Source organism: Conger conger, chromosome 11, assembly GCF_963514075.1.
Source record: "Conger conger chromosome 11, fConCon1.1, whole genome shotgun sequence".
Classification (NCBI taxonomy): domain Eukaryota; kingdom Metazoa; phylum Chordata; class Actinopteri; order Anguilliformes; family Congridae; genus Conger; species Conger conger.
The window spans coordinates 21,779,366-21,806,000 of record NC_083770.1 but is presented as its reverse complement, the minus strand read 5'-3'; the positions used below and the strand labels follow the sequence as shown (position 1 = coordinate 21,806,000).

Below are 26,635 nucleotides of genomic sequence, written 5' to 3'. Positions count from 1 at the left end.
TGATGAAGTATGAAGAGCATTCTTGATGGTAAATTAATAGTGTAAATGTATTTAATGGGTAAGACAGGATCATTAGTTTGTTCTAGCCTGGCCATGAAACACTGAATGGAGTAAACATGCTTTTGTGAAGGTCGGCTAACTTCAGCTTGGACCTTTGACCCCTCATCTTGAGACAAGAATGCAAACTTCTTTGTTGAACAAATACAGTGTGTTTAGGTGCTAGCTGCACTGACTTCATATGAACATCCTGTTTTTTACTTCTTCTCAGATGCATATCGTCTTCCAGGAGTCTGTCAAATACAGCATTCTTTTTAACTGTTCCACCCACAAGGCATGGCAACAAAACAATGTTGAAAACAGTGTCCTAAAAGAGCTAACAGGATGTGCTTTACTTTATCACAAACTGTCTAATGAGATTGATTTCAGAGTTGGTAAGTGCTTTGAAATGTACTTTGTTCATTTGATGGTACTGTATATTTTACATTAGTAGCATGTAGCCTGCTAGCATATGTGTTCATCTTTTAGCATTTCTTGGTGTGTGTGTGTGCTGTACGTATGCCGCCAGCCTTTTTTGTCTTGTTGAAACTTAAAACTCTTTAGAATTCCAGACACGAGCATATTCTCCTTGCAGTGATGAAGTTACCTTGTGCTTTGAAGGTGCACCAGCATTGATTATTATATCTTTGAAGTTTTCTAGCAGTTGCCCATGGCTGTGGTTTTCATCCGGAATTTTCAGCATTCCAGCATTCCCACCCACTGATTTCTGTATTTAATAAAAAAGGTCAGTGGTCAAGCCCCAGGTCCTTCTTGTCTTTCAGCATGTTAGCAAAAGACTTCAACTCTTTCGGGAATCAGTGACAGGAAAACTACAGTGGCAAATTAATTTAAAATGTACTATTATTGTTATTATTATTCATGTGTTTATTTATTTATTTATTTATTTCACAAAATGGATAGTTTGTTGTATTTGTTGTATTCTTAGTACTTGAAATTGTACATCCCTCTAGGGTCTTTCAGCGCACTTGATCCCTGGGTATGGATATGCATTTTGTTAAGTAAGTCGCTCTGGACAATAGCGTCTGCCATATAATAGAATGTAATGGATAGGAACAAGGTACGCAAGATTTGGATAACTGTTTTTATATTCGACAGTAACGGCTGTTGTCCACGTAATATATGTTCTTTTATAGTTTTTTAATACTTTTTTTTTTTAATTGATTTTTTTAAAAATATCAGCTAACAGTATTTTAAAAAGTGGGTGTATAATTGTCTGGCATCATTATAAACACAGCGTTGATTGACAAGCTAAACACTGCCGTAGTATTTCCACGCTTCTCTTCTCCGATTGGCTGTTGGTGGTCATTGTAGTTGAATGTCAGGAAGGAGGCGGTCTTTCCCGGCTTTTTGACTAATATGCCTACATCTGAATAGGTCCGTAGTGTCTGGATTCAGTCTGTGGGTGGATATCTCGGGAATTGCCATGTGTCTGGATGTTTCGATCTTCACAGATTCGACTTTAGGCAGCTGAACTTGTGATGCATCGCTTATTGTGAAGTTTAGCCATTTCAAGATAAGGATTTCTCGCCTACACAAAATAAATAAAAGGAGAGACTTGCGAACCAATTTAGAAGAACCTTAAAACCTTCAGTCAGATTTCGGTTTCGAGGTGAGTGGATTGACTCTTGGTTTTGAAACAATTATTTTATTGCACTATTTGTTATTGCTATATTTTACTATATTCAAGAAGTGCTCCATGAGATGCATACTGGTAATTTCTCATGAGTATATTAATAGTGTGATAGCGTTTGTTTTACGAGAAAGTCCTCTTATTACTCTGCATGTGCTGCATCTAAGATTTCAGTTTTGCTGCTTCTTTCAGTGATAGATTAACCTCTCTTTAGAAGCTATGAGAAGTAGCATTTCTAGTTCTGCCTCTCTGCGACAAAATCCGCGCGGTGAAACAACGTATGCGCTTAGAAAAGCGCAAGTGCATGATTAGACACTATTAATAAGCATTTACAAAAAGATTTGGATGGCCCTTTGAACTTGGCGACTGTAGATGGTGGCTTTAAGATCCGTGAAGAATTGTCGTGATCTGGAGATAACATGCCAATAGAATTATCTGCACGACTTGCTTTGACAATTAGCCTACATTTAGGGTCCAAAGAGCGACTGTTCAGCTTACTTGTTTCTGGTCCGCTTGGAATCAGTGGAATTGTTATTGATTTTTAGTTGAGTGAAAATATGGTAGTAGCGGAACCCACGAGGATCACATAACCTGCCTGTATCCGAGAATAGTGTACTAATCTGTTATGTTTCTGACACGATCTGTAAGAAAATTCAAATTATCGAGAACAATGTCTGAAGTAGGTACTGTAAATGACCAGAGAGGTATTTTATGGCAACGTGTCTCAAAATAACGTTACAAATCTATGGACGTTTCCTTGCAGATTATAGCATCCAACGGTTTTTTGTTTTCAATTGAGTCTCCATGGCTCACTATTTGTAACAGCATTTTTAATGGACATCGTAATTTGTGGTTCAATACTGAGATTAGTCCATTTTTAGTTGCACAGTCCCTGGAGAGGTTAGGTAAATAGGATTCCCTTGGCCACTGGACGTTCATGGATCACCAAGATTAATCTCTTTTCCTTTAAAACTGTGCCCAGGGGTGTTTCTGAGAGATAACTTGGTGGGTTCAGGTTATGTGGCCACCCGTGTGCACTTTGTTAATGTTCGCAGGGATCAAAGTTCTCACTGTTGCCTATCTTCAGTCCAACGTTTTTGTGAGTTGGAGAGACTTTAACCAAGGTATAACTGCAGCATTTGCACCCTTCCACCACGATTCTGAAATCAGTTGTATGAACGGAGTTCAGCCCGTGGGCAGCACTGGTGATCGTGCACAGTTTATCGTTACCGCCCCCCTACTTGACGACGATTCAAAGTAAAGGAGGAGTGTTTGTTTGTTCTAATATCTGGTCATATGATGCTGTGAATATCTGTTTTTCGATAGCGACTTGCATTTTGTCTGTTGTTTTGGATCAATCCCAAACTATAGGAATGTTGTCTTGTCTCAGTTCTCCCGTCTAGTTGCTCCCAGCTAACAAAGATAGTCTCAATGTTACTGGAATGCTTTTTCAATGTTCTATAACATTGCCACTACATGGCATAAATGTTGTGAGATCGTTTTGTGATCGGATTGTGCTTGTGTTGTGCAGATATGTCAGGTGTCTCAAAGCCATGTAAGAAAACAGGAGTCTGTTTATTCAGTCTCAAAACAAATCTACCAGAGTTTTGGGTGGTTGCAGCTGACTGGAGACAAGTGTGGGAGCAATTCTCCACTTCCTGTCCTCAGTTATATGGCTCTCTCTTCCCGGATGGTCTCTCATGGACACTCGTTAACACCTTGTTGGTGGGGCGGGATGCAAGTTTAGCCTCAGCTGCTCTATAAAATTAAAACCACCAACTCCACCTTTCTCTGAACGATGCACCTATTGGAAACCACAGACTATTTGTATGTAAGTGCAGGCTGGCTCTTCCTGGGCGTGCCATCCAGTGTCTATGCTGTGAACCAATTCACACTGAAATGTGCCGAGGCGCACATCTTGTTTTTGGCGTGTTGTGGTTGCTTGGTACCAAAACATTGACAGTGCTGTTTCATAAAGCCTTTTTTAAAGTCCATTACTAATTTTCTTAATTTAGCTGCAAGAGTAGGAGGAAGTCCTCTGGGAGTGAAATTTCTGCTGGACGTTTTGACTCATCTTCTCGGCTGTGGGCTGAGATTAGGGTCATCATGTGATGATGTTTTAAGCGAAAGCTGTGCCAGGTTTACAGCCGTGGACATTTTTTTCTGTTGATATATTTTTGTTGCTTTGTTAAGCAATGGAGCGGGTAGTTTTCCAAAGAGTCTTTTGGGGATTATTCTGGACTAAATTCCCATTCCCTGGGTGTGGGGGCAGATGGCTCCCCACGCTTCGCTTACTTCATTAAACCAGAACCACAACAATGTCCTATTTTTGGGAACTGTGTGTTTTTGTTTGCATCCCTACTACCCATGTGGTGGCAACCTTAAGTCAACAGAGACTTTGAGAGTGTTTGCCTTTGTCTCAGCACACAACCAACATGTGGCACGTATCTATCCATCTAACACCTGGAACCCAAGCACGAGTGGTTTCAGATGTCTTATTTGTAATCTGCGCCCACTTTTGTTTTAGACTTCTACAGGATTATGTGTGGCAATGCAGCTGCTGTCTTTGGCCAATCGGGAGGTGCCGGGGGTGGTTGGTGGTTGGGGGGGGCGTATTTGTATTCTGGCCGGAGTGCTGGGGCTTTGCCTCTACAAACCCCCCCAGACCCCAGTCTGGGCCCCCTGCTGACGTCACCCACACAGATGCACTCTGGAGCGGAGTCATACACACACACCCGTACACACACACACACGCACGGACACACACACACGCCGACACGCGCTGTGCTTTTTCACACGTCCGCGGATGTGTTGGAATCGCGTGTGATGAAATGCGACTAATAACTGTGTAAAGATTATAACCTTTTTAAAAAATTGAAGGTTTTGTGGTCCTAGCCATTTTGGAAAAGCCACTATTGCAAAGAAAAGAAAAAAAAAGATCACCTAAGCTGCATCGAACCGCTCATTCAATAGGACCTTCCGATGTGTAATTGTTGCAACTTGTTTGTTTTATCGTAATTGGGATCACATGAGAAGATTGATTATATTGTCCAGGTTTATGTACATAATTAATTAATTACAGGTTTCTAATTGACAGCAGTGTGTGTTGGGTACATTGGGCCGATGTGGGTGATTAGAAAAGCTTTTGTTTCTATGGTTCTTCTTTTGAGGGGGAATTGTGGGTGTGAAGCTGCAGTCTTGACATTGATATTCCTCCACTCCACTGATCTCAGTGCTGGGGGGGTCGCGGGGGGACTCTGATCTCTGAACAGATGCACAGGACGCTGATCTGACTTCTAAGACTCTTTTTGATGCAAATATCCGGGGCCCAGCTTATGTTGCGTCTTGTGGAAAAGTGGGACCCCTGGCAACCCCTAAACTCCCTTTCTGACCCTGGCCCCCGTGTGCTCACCCAAACGGCTGCCTGAATAGATGATGGGGAGGAGGGGTGGGTGTTTGGCGAGGTGGGGGCCATGGAGAGGGGTATTGTTTGGGGTCCTCTTGCCCCGTGCCGGGACTCTGAATGCCCCCATTGTGCTGATCGGTGGCCCGCAGGAGAGGCTCTCCGTCATGGACACCGTTTGGCGGAATCTGCCTAATGGTTTAATTGCTGGCAGCCTTCAAGGGCCTCTGTAAAAGGAGGCGTAAAGGCGGCTGGCGATTGGCTTGCGGGAGAGGGCCCAAAGTCAGGTGGCTCATTAGCATAGTAGCCAGCTTTCAGCCTGAGCAAGCAGGTGATATTTTTGAGAGGGCTCTGTGAGTACTGTGATGACCACCTCAGATGATCTTTTTACACGTTTGGGGGAAGGGGGGTTGTTCATGAATCCTCTATTCCCTCACTCTGTCCACCTCATTCCCTGGTTGGACTTTGAGTTAATGTCATTCTGTTCGAAAACCCTGGCCATCAGGTCAGGATGGTCCTGGTTATCATGTCTTGTGTAAATGAGTTCAGTGTGCTGTACTGATACCCATGTGAGCTAAGAGTTTGTGGGAGGGTATTGTGCAAGAGGAAGGTTTTGGCTCCCCAGTGATCCAGTGGTATCATGATGGATTAGAAAGTGTGTTTCTGCCTAGCTCTCATCGATGATTTCTTCCAGAACAATCACTCATTGGCATTAAATGCTGATCAATGGAGGAGGAGACTTTTGCTGACAACTGTCAATGAAGAGAGAAATGTGAACTTCTTTCCTTTGCATGTTTTAAATAATAAGAAATATGTGTTTTAAACCTGTTATGTTGTCTAAGCCACACAAGCATTTTAAAAATGCCCTTTCCTCTTAGAAATTGTGTTCGGGACATTTCCTCCAGCGTTTGTGGCTTTCCTAGAAATTTCCAGAGAACCAAGTTTTGTTCCAGTTTCTCATAAATGTCTGTTCTTGTCTTTGGTTTTTTTTTTTAAACAGGACAACATGCCTCAAACGCCGCCATTTTCGAGTGTGTTCAGCACCAGCAGTTACAACAAGAACCTCTACCAGCCAGAAGAGAGCTACTCCGGCCTGTATTACCATGAGGACAGCCTGGTGTCTGGCTCTCTGGAAGCGCTTATTCAGCACTTAGTCCCCAACATGGACTACTATCCTGACGTGAGTGTCTGCACTCCCACACTACACTTTTGTTGCTTTAATGATTTCATTTTAATTATTCATTTTTAATCATCTAATCAGAAACTACCTACCCCCCAAAACATTTTTTGCCAACCTGCATCATGACTATAAGTCTGATCGACATCAAGTCATGATTCTACCTAAAGTGGACCATTTTGATCATATCAAATAAAATAAAAAAACATTTTCTGCCCCACATGATATTGACCTCCATGACATTGATTAGAGTATAAACAATGTCAAAATGTTTGGTGGATAATTTGTAGAATCCCAACTATTGTTGGAGTGGTGATTCATAGGTTAGCCATATGCGATATTGATGCAGCTTTCTGTTCCCCTGTCACAGAGGACGTACATCTTCACCTTCCTGCTCAGCTCCAGGGTGTTCATCCGCCCCCACGAGCTGATGTCCAAGGTCTGCCATCTGTGTGTGGACCACGAGAGACTAGCTGACCCTCAGGCTGATAAGGTACCGATCTCCCCAAACCGTCACCCTATCTCTCTGCTGAACTCACCTTTAAAACCCTTAATTCAGCGTCCATTTGTTAGATAAACAATGTTATTTCTTTTTCTCAGAAAAATTCCTGTTCACAGTAGTTTGATACGTAGTTTTGTGTATGAATTGAATCTAGTCAGGTTTCTCTGTGAGTTTTACATACGCTGGTCAGATTGTTGGTTGTGTAGGGAGGCTGTATTCACTTCTGGAATCTTCTTCCCGTAACTGCAGATGAGAATCAGAAAGTTGGCTCCGCAGATGGTGCAGCTGCTGTCAGAGTGGACGGAGACCTTCCCCTACGACTTCAGGGACGAGCGCATGATGCGCAGCCTGAAGGAGCTCACGCAGAGACTGGCCACCGGCGACGAGGTCAGTGTGTCACTGAACACCCCAGCTCTCTCTCCATCTCTATCGCTCTCTCCATCTCTTTAACTCTAACTTCTCTTACACACTCTTGTCTCTCTCTTGAAGTTATCAGGTCATGTCCTGCCTCCTGGCGAGCGAGTGTGTGATGTAATTCGCTGTGCCTGTAGGCAAGCATTCCTCTCACAGAAGTATGTTGAGTTATGAGTGTTGATCAACCTACTTTCTACTTCTGATCCATTTTTCCCCTTTTTTCTCTCCGCTTTCAGTTTGCTGAGTTTGTGCTCGTTGCACATCGTTTCTTTTCCTTTCGTGTTAGTCCCTATAGAATACAGATTCGGAGAGTGGAGCATCTGAATTTTGAAGTTTTCTTGCATTTTTATTCACCAGCTCCCAGCAGGGGATCTTCTTAAAGCTTCTGATATTCATACTTTTACTGTTGGGTTTAAACGACCAGGCATGCCTGGATTAACAGTCAGATAGCGTGCATGAAGTTGCACGTTTCGGGAATCTAAAGCAGGTATTGAGGTGCAGGTTTTCTTCCTATAAAAACGATGGGTGAGGGTGAATGTGTTCAAAGAACCTGCAAAATTCAGATATCTCACAGCTACTGTAGCACTCTTACTGTTCAGTCTGATCAGTTGGGCTGATATAGATTGCAACCTTAAACATTAAGTGCTTGCTCATTCCACAGGCAATTGTAATGACATGGGGTTTGCTGGTTTCTCCAGCAGAAAGCAGTCTTACTTACACTGCACCTACTTGTCATTTTGTGACAGAACGCAGTGCTGCCCACATTCTGCATCAAATAAAGACTGTGGTAAATACAGTTCCTTAAACGTCTGCGATCAGTACGTCTTCTCCTCGAAGACGATCCGTTCCGCACAAACCACGTTACGGTGGCCTGCTTCAAATGTTCTTTTCTAAATGTTCTGTTTTTCTGTCTCCACCTGATTGGTCACTCCCCTCCCTTACACCCCATGACCTGCTGGTGTTGAGTCAGGTCCACAGGCTACACCCTGACTGTGATGTCTCATGCGTTACTTTCTTTATACTGCCAGGAGGGGAATTACTGAGGCTAACTAGAGTCAGGCAGCGTTAAGGCAGGCAGGCAGTGATCCAAAACGCCTGCTAGCATCTGCTCACTTGGACGGCTCCCTAAAAAAGTGCCTCCTTTTGAAAGAGCTCAGCTGCTAGCACAAAGTGCAGATACTGATTCGGCACACTAAAGAATAAGGAGCAACCCCCCCCCCTCGCTCCCCACTCACTCAGTCTCTTGAATCTGTGGCTACTGGTCTTTTCATCAGCATTTACTTAGAACCGAGTGCGATATCAAACTGAATCTATTAGGCACCTGAAATATGTGAGCATGCCATTTTCAACACTGGTAAGCTAAGCTTTTAAGCAACACCAAAATTGATTCTTTTGCTTTACAGGGCTCAAAGTTTTGTTCACAGCTTTGGATTTTATCATGATAAACAGTCATAACACAGCAATAACAAAACAGACCTTTTCACTGCTTCAGAATAGTGAGACAAAGTGTACCATTTGGCGCGTGGTGTTCAGACGTTGTTGTCTCAGGTCAGCAGCCATGTGCACCACCCATGTGATTCTGACTCTGCCTGCAACAGTGAAACAACATTCAGAGCCCCTCAGACACTGAGGCTGCAGTTACCAGCATTTGTTTTCCATGGAGTGTAGACTGTTTGTGCAGTGTGCACAATACTGTACGGCATGTGTGCGTATGTGATGTGAGGATGTGACGTGTGTGTGTGTGTGTGTGAGAGCAAGTGTGTGTGTGTGTGTGTGTTCTCTGTCTCACTCTAGTGAGTGTTGGCTGTCTCTCTGTACCTGGAGTCTCTGCTAGGAGCAGGCAGCAGAAAATGTTTCCATTTATCAATTAATTCAGCACCACATGGTCCAAGAGCATGGTTACAACTTCGGGTCATAACCATGTTCTCTATTGATCCCAGGTACTTCATCAGTTTCCAGGAATGGCAATACACCAATTCAGTTTCGGTGTGTGTCTGCCCTTTGGAACCTCTAGACCCAACCTCCCAATCCACAGCACCTGGGTCCCAGAGCCTGTCTCACTGATTGGACGTTTCACAAAAACGTGGGCTGGCTGGCTGGCGATAGAGCCTAGAATAGGCTCTCACATCTGTTTGCGGCGTATTCCAGAGACCACGCCTCTCTTTCAGGGCTTGATATACAAGAACTGTCATGATGGACGTGGTTGGCTATATAGAGAAACTGAGGTCTACCCTACGGCTGGCCAAACGAGGCCTGCAGCCCAGGGGGGACCCGCTGTGCCCACCCCGGGACCTGCCTCTTATGTCACAGCTCCTGTTTACATAAGAGGCAGCTTTCTTGAGCAGCTTCATGTGATGTCATTTGAGCAGGGCTGGGCTCAGTGACAGAGGTCGTGCCGTGAGTCCGGCTGCCCCATTTTGGGTTTGCCAGCCCTAGCCACCCAAAACAGCCGTCTAACAGCCCTCATCACGACAGCCGAGCTGCACTACGCTCAAAGAATGCCAGCTAGTTATCTCCCGGAACGGCTTCTAAATATACCCCCTCTATTTGCGGTGGAGACAGAAGCCTCAGCAGATGGTAAAGTTACGAGAGACGATCAGCGATTCCTTTGATCTCCTGCCCAGCCACTTATAAACAAGCGTCTCGTTCATCACAATAACAGGATCCGAGGTTCACCAGTCAAGGTGTGATCAAATGATCCCACTTCTGTGAACTCCATTGTAGCTCCTATTAGGCTCCACTGGTTTACAGTGGAGTGTCCATTTACACTCACTCAACCGCGCATCCGTGGTGAACCACAGGGGAGTGGATATATCCCAGGAGTCTCTCTGGCCTATAGTATACCCAAAGTGGTTTCCTTTGACCGTGTAGGTGGTCCAAAGGGAAAGCAAATAAAGGAAGCTACATAGTCACAAAAATACATGCAGCTTTTTTGTAAAGCTGTTAAAAACAAAGACAAAATATCTCAAGGTCAAAGACACCATTCAGGAACCTCATTTTATGTAAATTGCAAAGAAGTGGAGTTTTTAATCCTCAGAAGAGTTGAACTATGAGGCGGAACTGTCTCTGTTGTGTTCCACAGCTTCCCAGTTTCACAGACATGAAAGTGGGGCATTTTAGCCAAGATATCCAGTTCCCTATTTAAGAACTAGAGGCCATCTCTTGCCATGTGTCAGAATTGATTAATCATTTGTGGAGCTGAATTGGAGACCTTAGATTTTTTGAGATGCAGAATGGCCTCTTAGGCTGCAGATACACCTGGTTTGAAAACACCTCATCATTGCTTTCATCTTACCTCCTGAGCCAATGTTGCCCCTAATGGCTTAAATTACAGGAAAGGCCATACTCTCCTGCCTGTGACCTCATCGTACGTCGCACTGATTGATGGGGTTTGTTTCAACCCTCTCCTAGATGCCTGCGGCCTCGTGTTGACAGCTCTGTAAAAGACCAGAAAAAAACAAGACCTAGACTTTGAACACTGGCTTGACACATCCTTCCTAGCCGCTGTAAACAGCGTTCCTTACGATTGCCCCTCTTCAGATCTGGGGCCCTGAGAATCTAGCCGAGATATGTGGAATGGCTTGGTCTTTGTGGTGAAAACCAGAACCCAGGAGGAGTGTCTGTTGCCTTGAAAGGGCCTCCGCACTCTGCTCCACCCCCCCCCCCCCCAGAGGAGAGGAACTAGGGCATGGTTATGTAACCGCCCCCCACCCTTCCTAAGTGTGTCAATTCAAAGCCTGGTTATCTAACATCACGCAACCCCAGATCCAGTTAGAGAGGCAGCTCAAACCCTGCAGGACCCCAGTCTAGTCTGGTCCAGTCTGGTGCATTTTCGCAAGCCCTCGTGTGTGCCAATTAGATTACTGAATTCCAGTACTACCCATTGACCTTGTTCCAGTACTTTCCACTGACTGGGCGGTGGGTCTCAGCCTTCACACAGATGTGTTGTTTGCTGCTTTTTTACAGTTATTGCTGTGCAAAATTACTTATACAAGTTATACCAAGTTAAACCGAGTTGATATCTGGCAACAGCTATATTTTAAAATAGTGGTCTGTGAAAAACTCCAAAATAAATATATGTCTGATACACATATGGAGCAAAGATTTCAAAATAATGCATCACAACACGAAATCAGATATAATTTCACACTGTGATATTGATTGTAAACAATTGAGCACTTCTAATCCACCAGTTTTTCCATTTTGCTCCGATATCAGCAACAACAACAAAATTGTTTTCATTGATTGTCAGCTAACATTGAGTTTGGCTTTTTTTGGGAGTGGTTGGTTAGAGGAATGGTAGCTCTGTGAATTCTTGTGTGGAGCAGTGCTCTCGTACCCTTGGGCAATGACTTTAAACGTCAGTGAAGTCTGTAACAACGGGGTTTGTGGGCCAATAACTCAAGCTGGCCTGCTGATGTCATTGCAGCTCTACCGCAAGGCAGTCCAGCAGATGACGCAGGCCCTGATTCGTAAACTGACCACGCTAAGCCAGTACGAGGAGGCCTTGGCCAAAATCAACGCCACGGCGACTGACAGGCTGACCGTCCTGAAGACCAAACCGCAGTCTATCCAGAGGGACGTCCTCACCATCTGCAATGACCCCTTCACCCTCGCCCAGCAGCTCACCCACATCGAACTAGTATGTACCACTCGGCATCTTGGGAAATTGAGTCCTTTTTTTGTTGTGATAGTCTGTTTTTTGTTTGTCTACTGAGTGACCTACTGAGTAACATTGTAGAATTGTGATCTTTATTCCTGGTGCTGGTGGACACAGGTTATACTGGTTTTTGTTTTTGCCTTCATATCAGCAAGGAATTCAGCCCCAAGAAAACAGTTGAGGTTAGTTAATTGATCAAAACCGTCTATTACAGTCCCGTGTAACAACCAAAACCTGCAGCCCCTGCAACCCACCTAGACCAGGAATGAAGATCACTCTTATGGCATAACTGAGCTCTTAAAAGTATTTTATCATCAATTGTTTTTCATCTGCAGAATGTGGTATAAATTAATGTATTTTGTATTTCTTTTTCAGGAAAGACTGAGCTACATTGGGCCTGAGGAGTTTGTCCAGGCCTTTGCTCAGAAAGACCCTCTGGACAACAATAAGGTAACATGGGTCAAAACCGAGGAAAACATTTTAGCGCTGTTACATGAGAATTTGGCTCCCATAGCTAATCTGTCTCACGCTTTAGCTAAGAGCGGCTATTGGGTTTTGGCGACTGACCATTAATTCAGTTCCTCTGCTAATTAAAACCAGCTTCAGTACCTCAGGACGAAAGCTGGCAACAACTTTGAATATCCTCTCAAGATATTATCTTAATAGGTATCCAAATAGGAAAGAAAATCAGAAGTTTCACATTTGTGAGATGCTTGGCATCTCATGGCTGTGCCATGGCTGTATTTTTCTGGCAGTGAAAAATTTCGCTTTGTTTGCACATAATCAAACTATGCCAAGAAGCCAGATTACGTCATATGCTTTTATTAATATTCACCCCATCTTTTATGGGGGAGTCTAGACGTGCTAAAGACCAAATAGTTTTACTCAACCTCTCATCGTTCAAGCTTTTTTTAACAACTTTCTGAATAGAATTCTCATCAGTGATCACCTAGCAACCATTCAGCCCTACAAAGCCATTGCTGGTTTGTTTGGATTGCATGGTCCGGCTTTCGGCTGCTAGGCAACAGGACCCTCTGGGTTTTGGCGGGCTTTTCTTTGTGCTGTAAGAGCTTTCTGAGCTGAAGCATTGCACTCCAGAGGTGTACCATTGGCCAGAAGTGCTGTCAGTCAATGGGGCGATGAACTCTGATTGGCTGCAGGGCAGCAGATATGAGGCATATGAGATGTTTCATGGGGCTTAAATGTAGGCCGCTGTGATTAGGGTGTGGAAAATTGAATAAAGGCCATGTCTGCTGCATGGTTCGTGGTCTGGTATTACAGATGCCTTTTGCCCTGGGTCAATGGCTTAAATAAAGTTTCTTGCAAATGTTTTCGTTTATTTTCCTGTTCGGGGGACGGTTACAAACAAGCCATTTAGGGCATTAACGTAATCCAGTTTGAGGGACTGCTTCAGAAAATTGAATTGTAGTTGTGAAGTTCTGTTTATCCATTTTGTAGTCTCTTATTTTTCCTTTTTATTCTCATCTGCCAGTGATTGTTATTGTTGTACACTGTGAGAAAATAACTGTCTGCAGCACATGTAAGGAAAGGCAAACCCTTTTTAAAATGGGATCTGTGCTTCCTTTACCTACAGAGTTGCTTCAGTGACCACAAGAAGGCCAGTAACCTGGAGGCGTATGTGGCTTGGTTCAACAGGCTCAGTTACCTGGTTGCCACGGAGATCTGCATGGTGGGTGCCTCACCTGTCCCTCACTTTCTCCCTCCCTCCCCTCCCCTCCCCAACCCAACCCAACCCAGCCTGCTGTAGTCCCCTATCAGCCAGTTAACCATGATCCTCTGCTTCCCCAACAGCCAGTGAAGAAGAAGCAGCGAGCGCGGGTTATCGAGTTCTTCATCGACGTGGCGCGCGAGTGCTTCAACATCGGCAACTTCAACTCCCTCATGGCCATTATCTGTGAGTTCTTCTTTTCTGCCTCCATTTTTCTTTCACCCCTCCCTGCAGTTTGTCCCAATTTGTACTCCTCACATGAAAAGCTTCTGTGTGTAGAGAATTCGATCAGGTAATCTAGCTTGTTGTTCTGCAAGTTTTGTTATGAAGCACTTTCTTTTCCTTATTCTACCAGCACTATAAAATATGGCTGTGCAGCAGTTATATAGCCATAATTAAAGGTGTTATAAATGTGCTTGATCTGGGTTATTTAATTAGTGAGCTTCCCACAGAGAGAGAGAGAATGGGGAAGAAAAAAACAGCTATATGATAAAATTTCTCCATTTGTTTTGAAAAATGGCTGTGCTCCCAGTTTGGATCGGTAAATCCCTGGATTGTGTGCAGTTATGCACGGTGACTCAAAGCACTGTGGGATGGGGTAGGGAGGGGTACAGGCCCCAGGGTGTTGGGGAGGGCCTCGGGGTGAAGTGGCTGTGGTGGGGGAAGCCATAGGCAGATGGTCAGTGTTGACTGACCGCCAAGAAGGGGACACTGGCAGCCACTATTATTTTATTTGATTATTTGTGTGGGATGGGGGGGGAGGGGGGTTGTGGCAGCTGTCCCAAGCCTAGTTTTCTCCCCAGAGACGGAGCCCTTGGCTGGGCTTAAACAGCCCCTGTCTCTGGGGAGATGGAGGGCAGTGTGGAGGCACAGACGTGTCATGGGAAAGGTTGGCTCGCTCCGAGCTGCGATGTTTGCTTTGCGGTGTGTAGCACTGACTGCGCAGCCAGGGGGGTGGTGTGAGGCGTAGTCCTGTTCAGCGCACCTTTAACAAAGACACAAACACCTGTCTGCTCAGAGATGCCCCCTTCATCAAGGAATTACTGCTACATTGTTGACTAGATGATGAAAGCCACAAAATACTGCCGTGGTCTCAGAGTGCGCTTTGCTCTGAGCTCTGTGTACTTCACCCTTTCTTATTTCTGGCTAGTCCCTGCTCAGTTGGATGAGGAGTCTCATATACTATACTGGTGGAAAGTCTTCTTCCACCACACTGACCTCATGCAGCACCATCACCCTCACACTCCCTGTCACCATATGTCAAACATAGGCTTGGGGGGACATAGACACTAGCACTATTGTCCTTCCAGATGCTTCTGGCCTGTCCAAGGGGGGAGGGGTGGGGACGGGGGTTAAGGAAGAATACGAAATTACTGCTGGGGGTCGTTTCTGTCTGAATGGCATGGGTTGACCTTCACATCCCTCTCTCTCTCTCTCTCTCTCTCCCCCCCACCCCCTCTCCTCTGCCCCACAGCCGGGATGAACATGAGTCCAGTTTCCCGACTGAAGAAGACCTGGGCCAAAGTCAAAACGGCCAAATTCGACATCCTGGAGGTAAGGAAACCATATGGTTTCAGTTAGTGGCAGTAGTTTTACTGGCAAACGGTAGTGGGTGGTGACTAAGTCACAGTGTGTGGGGGAGTGCCTTCGACAGTGATTTGCGTGGTGGGCTTCATGCTAATTGGAGCATTGTGAGGGGCTGAGTGTATGTCAGTTCAGAAGGATACTTGGAAATGAACCTGCACACTTGGATGGGTGACTCACAGATGTCGATGGTTAACTGAATTAAATTCTGATTATACACTCCGGGAGCGGGGGCCTATATCAGGAAGCAGGATTACTCAGTATTTCTGCTTTGTGACCCAGGCCACTGGTCTCTTTGCTTTCTTTACCCTTTTCAGTCTTGGGCACATGCTTGGGACATCCACAGCAATCATATTTTCTTTAACGCTGTGGAAGTTCACAATATGTTATTATAAATCAATTCACCCTCTGTTTTTCTGTTTGAATTCTGCAGCACCAAATGGATCCTTCCAGCAATTTCTACAACTACAGGACAGCCTTGCGAGGGGCAACCCAGAGGTCCATAACGGCCCACAGCAGCAGAGAGAAGGTAAAAATCTTTCTACACTCCCTGCCCCAACCCTGCGCAAGACTCCGGCTGAAACCAGCCTAAGTTGGTCAAGGTGGTTAAGCTTTCAACACTTTTAGCAGGTCAACCAGTTGTTCACCAGCTGACCAGCCTATATAGTGAACTAATCCACCTATTGACCACCAGCTTACTGTACCATCTTAACCAGTTTTGACCAGCCACAGACCAGCTATGACCAGCTTGAACTGTCAAAAACACAGCTTACACCATGTTGAAACAGCAGCGAGAGTTAATGTTGTTGTTGTTTTTTCAAGAGAAGAGCTACAGTATTTGTACATTTCCAGCTCCTATCCTCAAAACAGTGGGTGTTTTACTCATACAGATGTTGAGTCTGGTTCCCACAAGCTGTTATGTTGTTGCGCAACGCACATGCTTTCATTTTTAAGAGCGCGCCTTCTGAGGGGGCGTTCACCGATTAACAAGGAGACGGAAAGTTTCCTCTCCAAACCAATTTCACAACCAAAAGCAACACATACCTTCTCGATCATTTTTAAAACGATAAGTGCTGATTGATTATTATGCAAAAGTGGTGATGATATCAGGCTTCTGCTCTGTAATACAATCTAAACACAAGCCAGTCTAGGGAATGCGTGTGGTTTTGAACTTGGCCAGCACACAGCGTATCGTACGAAAGTAGCCTTTGGTGTGCGTTCCATTATCAACAGCGCACAGCATTAATGCTTTATTTACCCTAAACAGGCATCGGGCCTTGTGATTGTTTTGAGAGTTACATAAGGCAGCGTTTGAACTCCAAAGGACAGGGGGTCAGCTTGTGAAATGGGTTGTCCGGGATTGACGTCAAGGCAACGTGCTGTTTCCTCCTTGGAACATGTTCTGTTCCCTTGTAGAAAACATGGCAGTGGGCCAACTTCACATTGTGTTCCCCAAGTCTTACATCCCTACTGCGACCCAAGAGTCTAGCACAGCAATAGCCACTCCAGCACCACCAGGGCTCGAGATAACGAGCGTAGCTTAAATGTTTCACGTTCCTCCGGGACCGATCTCTCGGGGGTAGAGGTGGGGGTGTTTGGATGTGTTGTTGAGGGGTTGCTGAAGAGATTCTTCGGGATGTCCAAGTCTTGCTGGACTGAGAGAGAGGGCTCATTGCGCCAGCTTCAACGGGCAAAGGTCCTGAGACAGAATGTTCTGGAAACTGGAATCTTCTACCCTTATGACTTCTTGGGTGGTTCACTGATGGTCACGTCTTTCCAAGCATGGCAGATAATTTTTTATTTATTTATTGTTCCGTCATTTTTTTCCAGCCCTGACAGTTACATAACGTGTTTTTCCTCCCGACCTTGCAGCTGTGAGCTCTGTTCACATGACGGGACAGAAATAATTCTGTACTTTTATGCTAATGCGAGTCCGCCGGGCTGAATTTAGCTGTCAATGCTCCACTTGAGCTCGCTGGAGCTCCACAAGCAGTGCATCTCTGCCAGTAATTAATTATGAGATCTCACATAAATGTGAGTGTTCCTGGAGATTCTCCTGGTCTCCTGCTATCTGATATTCGCTTTCATCTATTATGGAAATTGTGGGATTATTTTCCAATTTTGACTTGCACTTCAAATACAGTCGGTACTCTCAATGAAGTCTTAAATTTCTAAATTTCTATGAAGAATAAAGGGGTGAAGCCAACAGAGGAAGACTAAGAAGGTTGACCCTCTTGAGGGTCATCATGGGTCACCCTCTTCATATCCACCAGAATGATCCTTGCCTCAAGTGGTTCATTTTGTTGATGAATGTCACTTCCGACGTGTCTTCTGACCCGACTCCCATCCCGTGGACATTCCGTGCTATTTTTGGTGTGCTGTCCCTTGTTATACAACCGGGAGGTGTCGGAGACATTTCCCTCAGCCTCTGGGTACCCATCATCCTCCTGACTGGGGCTGTTTCCTCCCTCTCAGATACCACCTCTTATCTCCTATCAGCCAGCAGCTGACCGCTAACTGCTAGCCTTCCCTTGTGGACACCAGACCTGGGTCAATTACGTAATTGTCAAATGCTTTTCTCTGCTTTATTGAGCCTGGTGTATTGGAACCTCTCAAAAAAAGTGGAATACTCTCAAAAAGTGCAAACCCTGCTGTCTGGTCCCCTTGGTTGGCTCAGTTGCACCAGGCAAGATCAATCAAGCACATTAAAGTTTTTGAATCCAGAACAATTACATATTTGACCCAGGTCTGGTGGACACCTTGTCTGAGTCTGTTTATATTGCAGTCGCCTAGAATGCCCTCTGTCACGGAGACAAAATGGCTATTACCACGGTAGCTGTCATGGCAAAATGCACCTTTCAAAGCCCATTCATTTACTTGTTGGGCTATGGATGGAAAGAGAAAGGAAAGAAAGAGTTGTTTCCTAAATTCTTTTTATGTGGACTTGTGTGCGTCCCCCTCTGCCTTGGCTCCTAGGTTACCATTTCCCAAGCCTCAGTGATAGTTAACCTAAATTATTTTTAGAGAAGTTATTTTAAGGATCTTACTGGTACTTACTGGTTCCTTTTTTCTTTTCATAGATTGTCATACCATTCTTCAGCTTGTTGATCAAGGACATCTACTTCCTCAATGAGGGATGTGCCAACCGCTTGCCAAATGGCCAGGTGAATTTTGAAGTAAGTTGATTCTTTTGTATTTAAAGATCATCTCAAGTTTGTGGATGTTGGAAAAGACATTTTGCAGAGTGAAAAGAAGATATCAGAGTAGAATAAATTTGTCCAAGATGTGTTCCTTGTGTAGTCTTTTATGTCAGCATTAAACATTTGTGTTTTGAGTATAATGCATTTGTGAACTTTACTGAACCTTAGTAAGACACAACGCATTTCCCGTGGTCCTGTTTTAAGGGCTATCTTTGGTAGTGCTTGAACCCCATCACCTGCACTTACTGAATGGAACATGAATGAAGAACCTTCTTCTATATTTTTATAATGTGATGTATTCTTATTACATTACAGAAATTCTGGCAAATGGCCAAGCAAGTGGGCGAGTTCATGACCTGGAGGGAGGTGGAGTGTCCATTTGAGAGAGACCGCAAGATCATTCAGTACCTGCTGACCGCGCCCATTTTCAGCGAGGACGGTATGTGTCACCCCTCCTCCTCCAATCATCTTGTGGCTTTCTATTGTAAATTATTTCCGTTTTAAGCTTGACTGCTTCACTGGATTGGATTCTTATTTCTTGCTGAGCGCTGGCACTATCAGCCTTTTGTCCCCAAAAACCACCAGGGGAACCAACTGACCCCATGACTTCAATGTTTCTCCCAGGGCAGGCCGCTAGGTTAAAAATGGTGAAATCTCCAAGTTGAGGTCATAGCCCATTGTCAGGTCAGCACAGTTTTGCCATCCCCCGTGAGGGATTCACCACAGTCCATGCTTCATAAGTTTGTGCTGACCTTGGATAATATGAGGGGTAAAGGACAATTTCTGGCAAAGAATAACACTGTAGCAGCGACGCATTCGGCCATGGCGGTTGGTAGCCATCATCATGTTTTGTTCCCCGTAGCCATTTCCCAGTGCTCAATGTATAATTGACACTTATTTTTTACAGTCGTTCTGCAATTTGATCCAACAAAATCAATCCTGAAAATGGTAACAAACACCATTACTTGTGTATCCTGGCCTATCTGACCATGCCTGACCAAAGGCCTTTTGCTCTGGTGTTACATTACTGTATAAGCAAGGCAGAAACCCCCATCCTGGACCAACTTCACTTGGTGCAATGTTTATAAGAGTGTTAACTGAGTGCGTCGCAATGTCTGGATTTGAAAAAGCAACCTAGCCCCAGCTAACACAAAATGTTTTCACAACGTACTGGAATGTAGTAGCAATGGTATAACATTATCAAAACATGATATCCTGACTTTTGACAAAGCATCATTCTGGTCTCAAGCTCGCAACCTCTGGTGTTGTGCAGACGGTAATGACCTGTCTCTTCTCCCCGCAGCCTTGTATCTGGCGTCCTATGAGAGCGAGGGCCCAGAGAACAACATGGAGAAGGACCGGTGGAAGTCTATGAGGTGAGTTCCTGCTCCATTCTTCACCCTGTCACACCTCACCACGCCCACATTTCCAGTCTCACTCAGAGACCGCCTGGGCCCCCCGGAGTGTTTGCCGGGCTGGCGGGCTTGCTGACAAGGCGATATTTGTGTGGGTACCCAAACAGTACGCATCCCGAGAGGACAGTCCATCCTCGTCCTGTTTGAAATTTCCTTCATGATTTCTTTTTAAATGATAGCACAGACACAGCATTTGTAAGTACGCTAGTACTACAGCGAGCTACAATTGCATTCTCTGTTACAGAAAGGACACGTATTTTCAGTCAAACAGTATTAAGTTAATTACTTTATTTTCTATGGTCAGATGCGTTTATAATGAACCCTTAGGAATTACATTCATTTATTTTTAACAAGCTGAAGACAAAATTGACTGCACTGTCTTCAGTATTTCATTAGCGTTTTATTCCCTGGCGCCCAGGCCATTTTATCAGTTACAGCATAATTTACTAAAGAAATGGCAAAACAGTGATAACTAATAATGAAATGAATATTGTCTGGAGTTTAGCATTGTGATGTGAATGCATACAAAGTGCAGTGGCTGTAGGAAAAGAACAGTATGAGACTGGATCCTCACATGACCGCGCTCTGGTGCTTGCTGGGTAATCTTGTGCCTTCGAGCCGGGTCACGTCTTCTGATCTCGATTCATCACCACATGTGCCTCTCTTTTCCCCCCATGTGACAGAATGTGTCATATTCGCATAACGCCATCCGCGATGTGAATGAACCAATTAATGTTTCAGAGGAAACAAACCCTGCGTGTGACCGAAAGGCTAATCCCAATGTCAAACATGGATGCCTTCAGGGGAAGGCCAGAGCATTTCCACAGTGCAGATTTATCAGCAGACATTGAGACAGCTTCAGTATGTGCTGGACTCTATTGGGGATGTAGTTTTTTTCTTACCAAAATATCTTATCTTACAATAATGTTACGTGAATTGCCATTGACTAACATAGTTGTTAACATTAATTAATGATTTGCGAATACATAAACAAAGCAGTATGGATTGACCACTCGGTAGTTAGTTGATTAACGTACTACATTAGTTAATGCTAATTTGTGTATTGCAAAGTGTTACCCTTATGTACAACATGTGAAAAGCTCTTTATCCTAACAATGTTGTTCCTAATATATTTCTCCTTTTGGTTTTGCAGGTCTGCTCTGCTAAGTAGAGTATGAAGATGAGAAGGTAAACTCAGCACAGTTCTGCAGAAGAGTCCTGCTGCATTCGGCTGGGACAACAGTGAGCAGTATCCCCGTTTGGAGGGGAGCGACAATCTTTACATTTCCTACGAGGACCCTGCCGTTTAATAACAGATTTATACGAGCCGTCCGGGGTTCTCCTCTTCACACGACCGATTTTTCATCTCTTTGTATGAATTTTTAGTCTTTTTTTCTAAAGATCAAAAACTATAGCTGTCGAAGAGGAATGGCCCCAGATTTTTTGTCCGTCAGTCGAAGGACATTTCCAGGTGGTCCGGGCAGTTGGAGGGGACCCAGGTGCTCCTGTCACACAGAATGTCACACTGTCATTTTCAAAAAATTACATTTCTCTGAGTTTTGCTGCTGGTTGGCGAACTGGAACGGTTCAAAAGCTGCTCTCTTAAAACATACATCAAGCTTACTGTGGGAGCAGTAAGGTCTATTTCTTTCATAGCTGGAGCGTTAATAATTCCAGTCCATAAGCTAACGTTTTATGTAGTTTTTGTTATCATGTAAGTTCCTTGTTTCTTTGTGTGTGTAAATACAAGTATTGTGTCATAGTGTCCCAACATGGCCGCCCATTTCCAAGAATGAAATATTGTCTCAGGAGGGTACTAAATGCGCTGAGTGCATTTAGGAATTACTGATGTCATTTCCTGTACTGTGCAAAAGCCTTTGTTATACAGTAAAACAGGAATACCCCCCCCCCCCATCATCTCTGGGGCATTAGCCGTGAGTGTAAATGGCATGTAAGTGTGGAGATATCTTCATGTTCTCCATTATCGGTGTCATTTGGACTCAGCCATCAGCCACTTCAGCCTAAGTATAGCGTTGGAGAACTGGTTGTTTCTAGCACTTAAGATAGCCCTCTTTGTGTGAGGAGAGGGGTTTTTCTGAATAAAAGAGCCCTCTTTCGTTCATACTGCGGACAGAAAGAGAGGGGCTTCGTAAACCACATATTTATTGGGGCTATCAGTGGCTGTCAATCACTGGCTTTTATCAACCAATCAAAAGCAGTATGATTTATTTAAATCAATGAGTCACTGATGGCACATGATAGCTCCTCCCACATTTGGGCTAAAGACTTCTGTGTGTACCATGTTCGATCTCTGGAGTCTTCAGCAGGGGGCACTGAACATGTGTCATTTACTAAAAAAGATGAATGATTAAACTATTAAGCTATTTGTTTTTAACCCGTTTGTGCAGATTGGGCAAGCCCCTGTTTAAGTGCAAGTGTTTTTGTTTTTTGTTTCTTTTTCCACTACATTGTCAAAAAAGTATTTATGTTCCCTAAAAGTATTAAAGGTATTTGTGCTATCATACGTGTAGCATATATGTTTTATTATATAATTTACTGATATTCACTGTTATTTTATTATATTCTATTTAATTTTGTACTAGATAAATAACATAATTCAGTATTCTATTGCTAATTTTCTGTTAAAGTCTGTGACATGTTTTCAGGATGCTCGGACATGAAATGAAGTTGTATTTATTGACTGATGTCCAGCTTGCCTTCTATCATTTTCTTTTTTACTCATAAAAATGCTATTATGTAACTGTAAATAATTTATACTTTTTCTGTGCATATTGGTATGTATTTTGACTGTCCGGATGACTTAGAGGAAGATAATGAGTGAAGTAGTTGTGTAAGATGAAAAAGATGACTAAATAAAAGAAAGCATTTTCATTCAGTCAGTTCCATTCACCTCATTACAGAATCCAACCAACCGCTTTTCCTGTCATTTATTGTCAAATGAGTGAACTTGTGCGGCGACACGGCGTGAGGTGGATAGCATTGTTGCCTCACAGCAAGAAGGTCCTGGGTTCGAAGGATGTATTCCTGCTGCTCACCCAGTGCATGCTGGGATAGACTCCAGGCCTAGGAATAAGCAGGTTATTCCAGGAATAAGTGCAGTTATGACCTGCAAAAGAGAGAAGAGCCTTGGGTCCAAATGAATGAATTTCAGCATGTATTAAAACATAAAATTCCCATTCAGAAAATGAGCATTTAATTGCAGATTATGAAGTAATGATTCAGTATATAATTAAAACAACAGACTGTGCTATTGTTAACGCCTGTTACATCATACCCTTACATCATAGCGTGTATTCGGGCGAACGGCACAAACGGAGAAAAAACGCCAGGGTTGGATTTTAATGCATTCTACTTACAACAATGGCTCATTCTAGCAACCAGAACATTGTGTCAACTAACCAATGGATTGATACAACAAATACATGAACATGAGTCATTCTTATTGAAACGACTAACTGGTGGAATATTATATTCATCCATTCACAGACAATACATATTGTGCAATTTCAGAACAAAACAGGATGCAGGAACCACGATTTTATGCTGTGCACCAGGATTCAGAGCAGAATGCAGTATCTGTCTCTAATGTTTTTAACCATTTCCAATGACTAGTGCAGGGGTCTGCACACCCTGCGGCTCTCCAGGACCAGGGTTGCCGACCCCTGGACTAGTGGAACCCTAGTGGGGTTGAGTGGCAGAACTGCAGCCAGTTAAACAGAGTGCAATCTTACATCGCCATCTAGAGGTGTAGACCATAATACTACATGGCCTTCTTGAAAGATGTGAGAACAACTCTACCATAAATTTAATAAAATAAAATAATATTTTATTAGCGCTATGTTTTTGTCATTTATTGTGCTATTCTTACCTCCACTTGCATATTTAAGAACCAAGGGTTTTGAGTTGTGTGAATCAGAATTCTTCTTCAGTAATTTCACCAATATTAACCACCAATATTAAATTGAAATGAACTGCATTCAAAACTGCTGACAGTACTACTCCATCACGAATCAAAGCGTTCTGTAGTAAATACTATGATGCTTCTTGATGATAACGGTTCATTTATGTTGCGTTATCATCTGCTTCTCCTCCCCGTCTTTTGAAAGGCAGGCCACAGTGCCACAGTGTGGTGGAATTTGCATATTGCATTATTATTACAATCTCTATGGTACCAAGCCCATCTTTGACATGCAGTGAGAGCATTAGCGGTGGAGAGTATTGGGCATATTTCTCACTGAACTAAGACCTTTTGGTTTGTGTAGGAGATAATGAGTCACACTGCCCACTGAGTAAGAGCCTGCAGCTGACTCTAGCTGACTGGGACTCTAGTCATATTTTTTACAATATTGCTGGAATATTTCATTCACATTATACAAAGAGTGCAATGCCTTGAGCTGGACCTTGAAGATAAAATGGTGTCCCTGTCTCTGCTAAGCCTTGGCAGAGAATTACGGGGGAAGTGGGGCCTCGTAACTGAAAGATGGACTGCTTTAAACTCGAAAGAACAACAGTTAGCCCAGCAGCTTGAGATATATATCCATATTTTCTTGCAATCAGCTGCTAATTAAGACCCTGAGAAGAAGTTGTGCATATTATTTAGCCAATTGATGACTAAATGAACCACTGGCGCCAGGTTAAATCCGCAGACACTTGTGGCCCTCCAGGACTGGAGTTAAATCCACAGACACAACTGTGGCCCTCCAGGACTGGAGTTAAATCCACAGACACAACTGTGGCCCTCCAGGACTGGAGTTAAATCCGCAGACACTTGTGGCCCTCCAGGACTGGAGTTAAATCCACAGACACAACTGTGGCCCTCCAGGACTGGAGTTAAACCCGTAGATCTTGTGGCCATCCTAAAATGTTTCTGTTGCTTTATAAAAAATCGACATGAGGGTAAAGTCACATATATTCTGTGGTTGTAACAAAATGACCATGTAAAGAAATTAGTATGTTTAATTGAATTAATTAATGTTTATTTGTTGCCCTCTTCTGGCTAAAACAATTATTTCTCTCAGTTAAAATTATAATTATTAAAAAGAAAAAAAACAGAATGTACTGTACATTAGCAAAAGTGTAACTCAGGCCATTTCTTACCAATAGCATTTATCTTATAACAGCTCTGTACCACAACAATATGAACCAGTTAGGGGTGAAAGACACTGGAAATCTTTCAGCTCATTATAATTGCATAACCATCCCATAAATTAATATTTCCTAGCATGGCTTCCTGGAATGTTACATTTGATACCAGGAACTGCCTGGCAACCGTCCCTACATTATTACTAGGAGATAGCATACAGCTGTGCATATTGATGACCATTATGGAATACATGCTCTTCTTGACTTTCTTGAACCGTTGTTGATGTCCTTTGCAGCGTATCCGGTATGGTGAAACACAAGACTCTTATGTGCTTTTATGTGCTCTTGCTTTTGACACATCCTTCCATTAAATTCATGCTTTCTTTTGTTTCATATTCCCAGCAAAAGACACTTTTTTAATATCCCTCTGGGGTTTTATTCTGATTACAGTAACTACAATGCAGATCCTTGAGGTGTGAGAAGTGTGAGAGGGTGTGAAAGTAAAAGTGAGAGTGTGAGTGACAGTGCAAGAGTGTGTGTGTGTGTGAGTGTGTGTGTGTGTGTGTGAATGTGCATGTGTATCTGCGTCTGTGCATGTGTGTGAGTTCACAGCATTCACACAGTTTGGACTTTGACCAGCACACACCATGCCTGTGAGTATGAACCCAAGGCCCAGACCAATTCACATCACAACATGGAGGTCCCCTCTCTGGTTCTGGGTGTAGCTTCCTCTCTTGTTGTTGGATCCCACATCACCTCTGTATCCAACATTTCATTCATCAATCCAGAGGAAATCAATAGTCATGATCTACAGCATCATTCATGCTGAAATTAGGCTTGTGCATTTTCACAGTTTAAATGCCAGCAGCGGGCTCCAGTGTTAAATCGAGATGTCTGAATATGAAAACGCGTAGGTCTGTGTCGGTATGAAGACAACAGGCAGAGCTTTGTAAAGGCGGTCCCACGCATGCTCGGGGTAAATGATACACAAGCCTTTTCCATTTTCTGCAAAGCTGAGATTTTCACACAATGCTTTGCCTTGTTACACAACACTACTAAACAGTCAGCTTTTAATAGTATTAAATAACCTCCAACATTTACTGTTGCTCACAAAATGTACAATTTATATGACCATTGATTAACATCAGGTGACAAGTGGCAAGATCTGAAGTATGCATTTAGCATGGTAATTTATAAAACAATATTGATGATTCTGAATTGGATAAACCAGTCTGAATGTATATAATCAAGGATTTGCTGCCATATCTTACCATACTTCATTCAGCTGTTCTCTCAAATAAGACTGCTAACTGTAATAGTGTCTTGCCAAATTGAACAAACAAACAGACCTTTATATAATGATAAAAACAAAGAATTGTAATGGAACACATTGGCAGCTTTTATTTCAATACCGATTCTGAAGCTGAAATTAATACACAGTATGAAAATAGAAAATCTTGGCAATATGCCTGCATGAGAATGGATTCAGAACAAATGTATTCAGTATCATTTGAGAATAATGATGTCGACCAATGGGGTTGCAGCCACACAGGGTGACTCATAGCTTGCATTGATTTGTAGTTAAGCATTCCTGGAACTCATAAGCTTATAGTCCACTGACCATTTTCTCTTAGAACCAGACATCAGTCATCGTGTGCACAATCAATACTGTGAGTCACACGAACACTGGAACCATTGTGGGCTTCCACTATTCCTCTTTAGCACTCAATTATTTCTCACTAGCATATCCATGCTATAGGC

The 26,635-nt window shown here is 43.5% G+C and overlaps 1 protein-coding gene across 1 annotated transcript; it reads left to right on the top strand.

Annotated features, from left to right (window-relative positions):
• The first annotated feature begins 1,446 nt into the window (after positions 1 to 1,446).
• rasgef1ba (RasGEF domain family, member 1Ba) lies at positions 1,447 to 22,667 on the top strand. The gene is made up of 14 exons (XM_061260615.1): positions 1,447 to 1,666; positions 6,091 to 6,270; positions 6,638 to 6,760; positions 7,019 to 7,156; positions 11,613 to 11,825; positions 12,219 to 12,293; positions 13,438 to 13,533; positions 13,656 to 13,758; positions 15,047 to 15,126; positions 15,590 to 15,685; positions 18,237 to 18,332; positions 18,672 to 18,795; positions 19,660 to 19,732; positions 20,925 to 22,667. Exons 2-14 carry the CDS (start codon positions 6,097 to 6,099, stop codon positions 20,947 to 20,949), a joined length of 1,416 nt encoding a protein of 471 aa, XP_061116599.1. The 5' UTR covers positions 1,447 to 1,666; positions 6,091 to 6,096; the 3' UTR covers positions 20,950 to 22,667.
• Positions 22,668 to 26,635: the final 3,968 nt, after the last annotated feature.

Coding starts and splice junctions, on each gene's coding strand:
- rasgef1ba (XM_061260615.1), top strand. CDS start 6,097: ATGCCTCAAACGCCGCCATTTTCGAGTGTGTTCAGCACCAGCAGTTAC. Junction 6,761..7,018: donor CTGACCCTCAGGCTGATAAG/GTACCGATCTCC, acceptor CCGTAACTGCAG/ATGAGAATCAGAAAGTTGGC. Junction 15,686..18,236: donor CCCACAGCAGCAGAGAGAAG/GTAAAAATCTTT, acceptor TTCTTTTCATAG/ATTGTCATACCATTCTTCAG.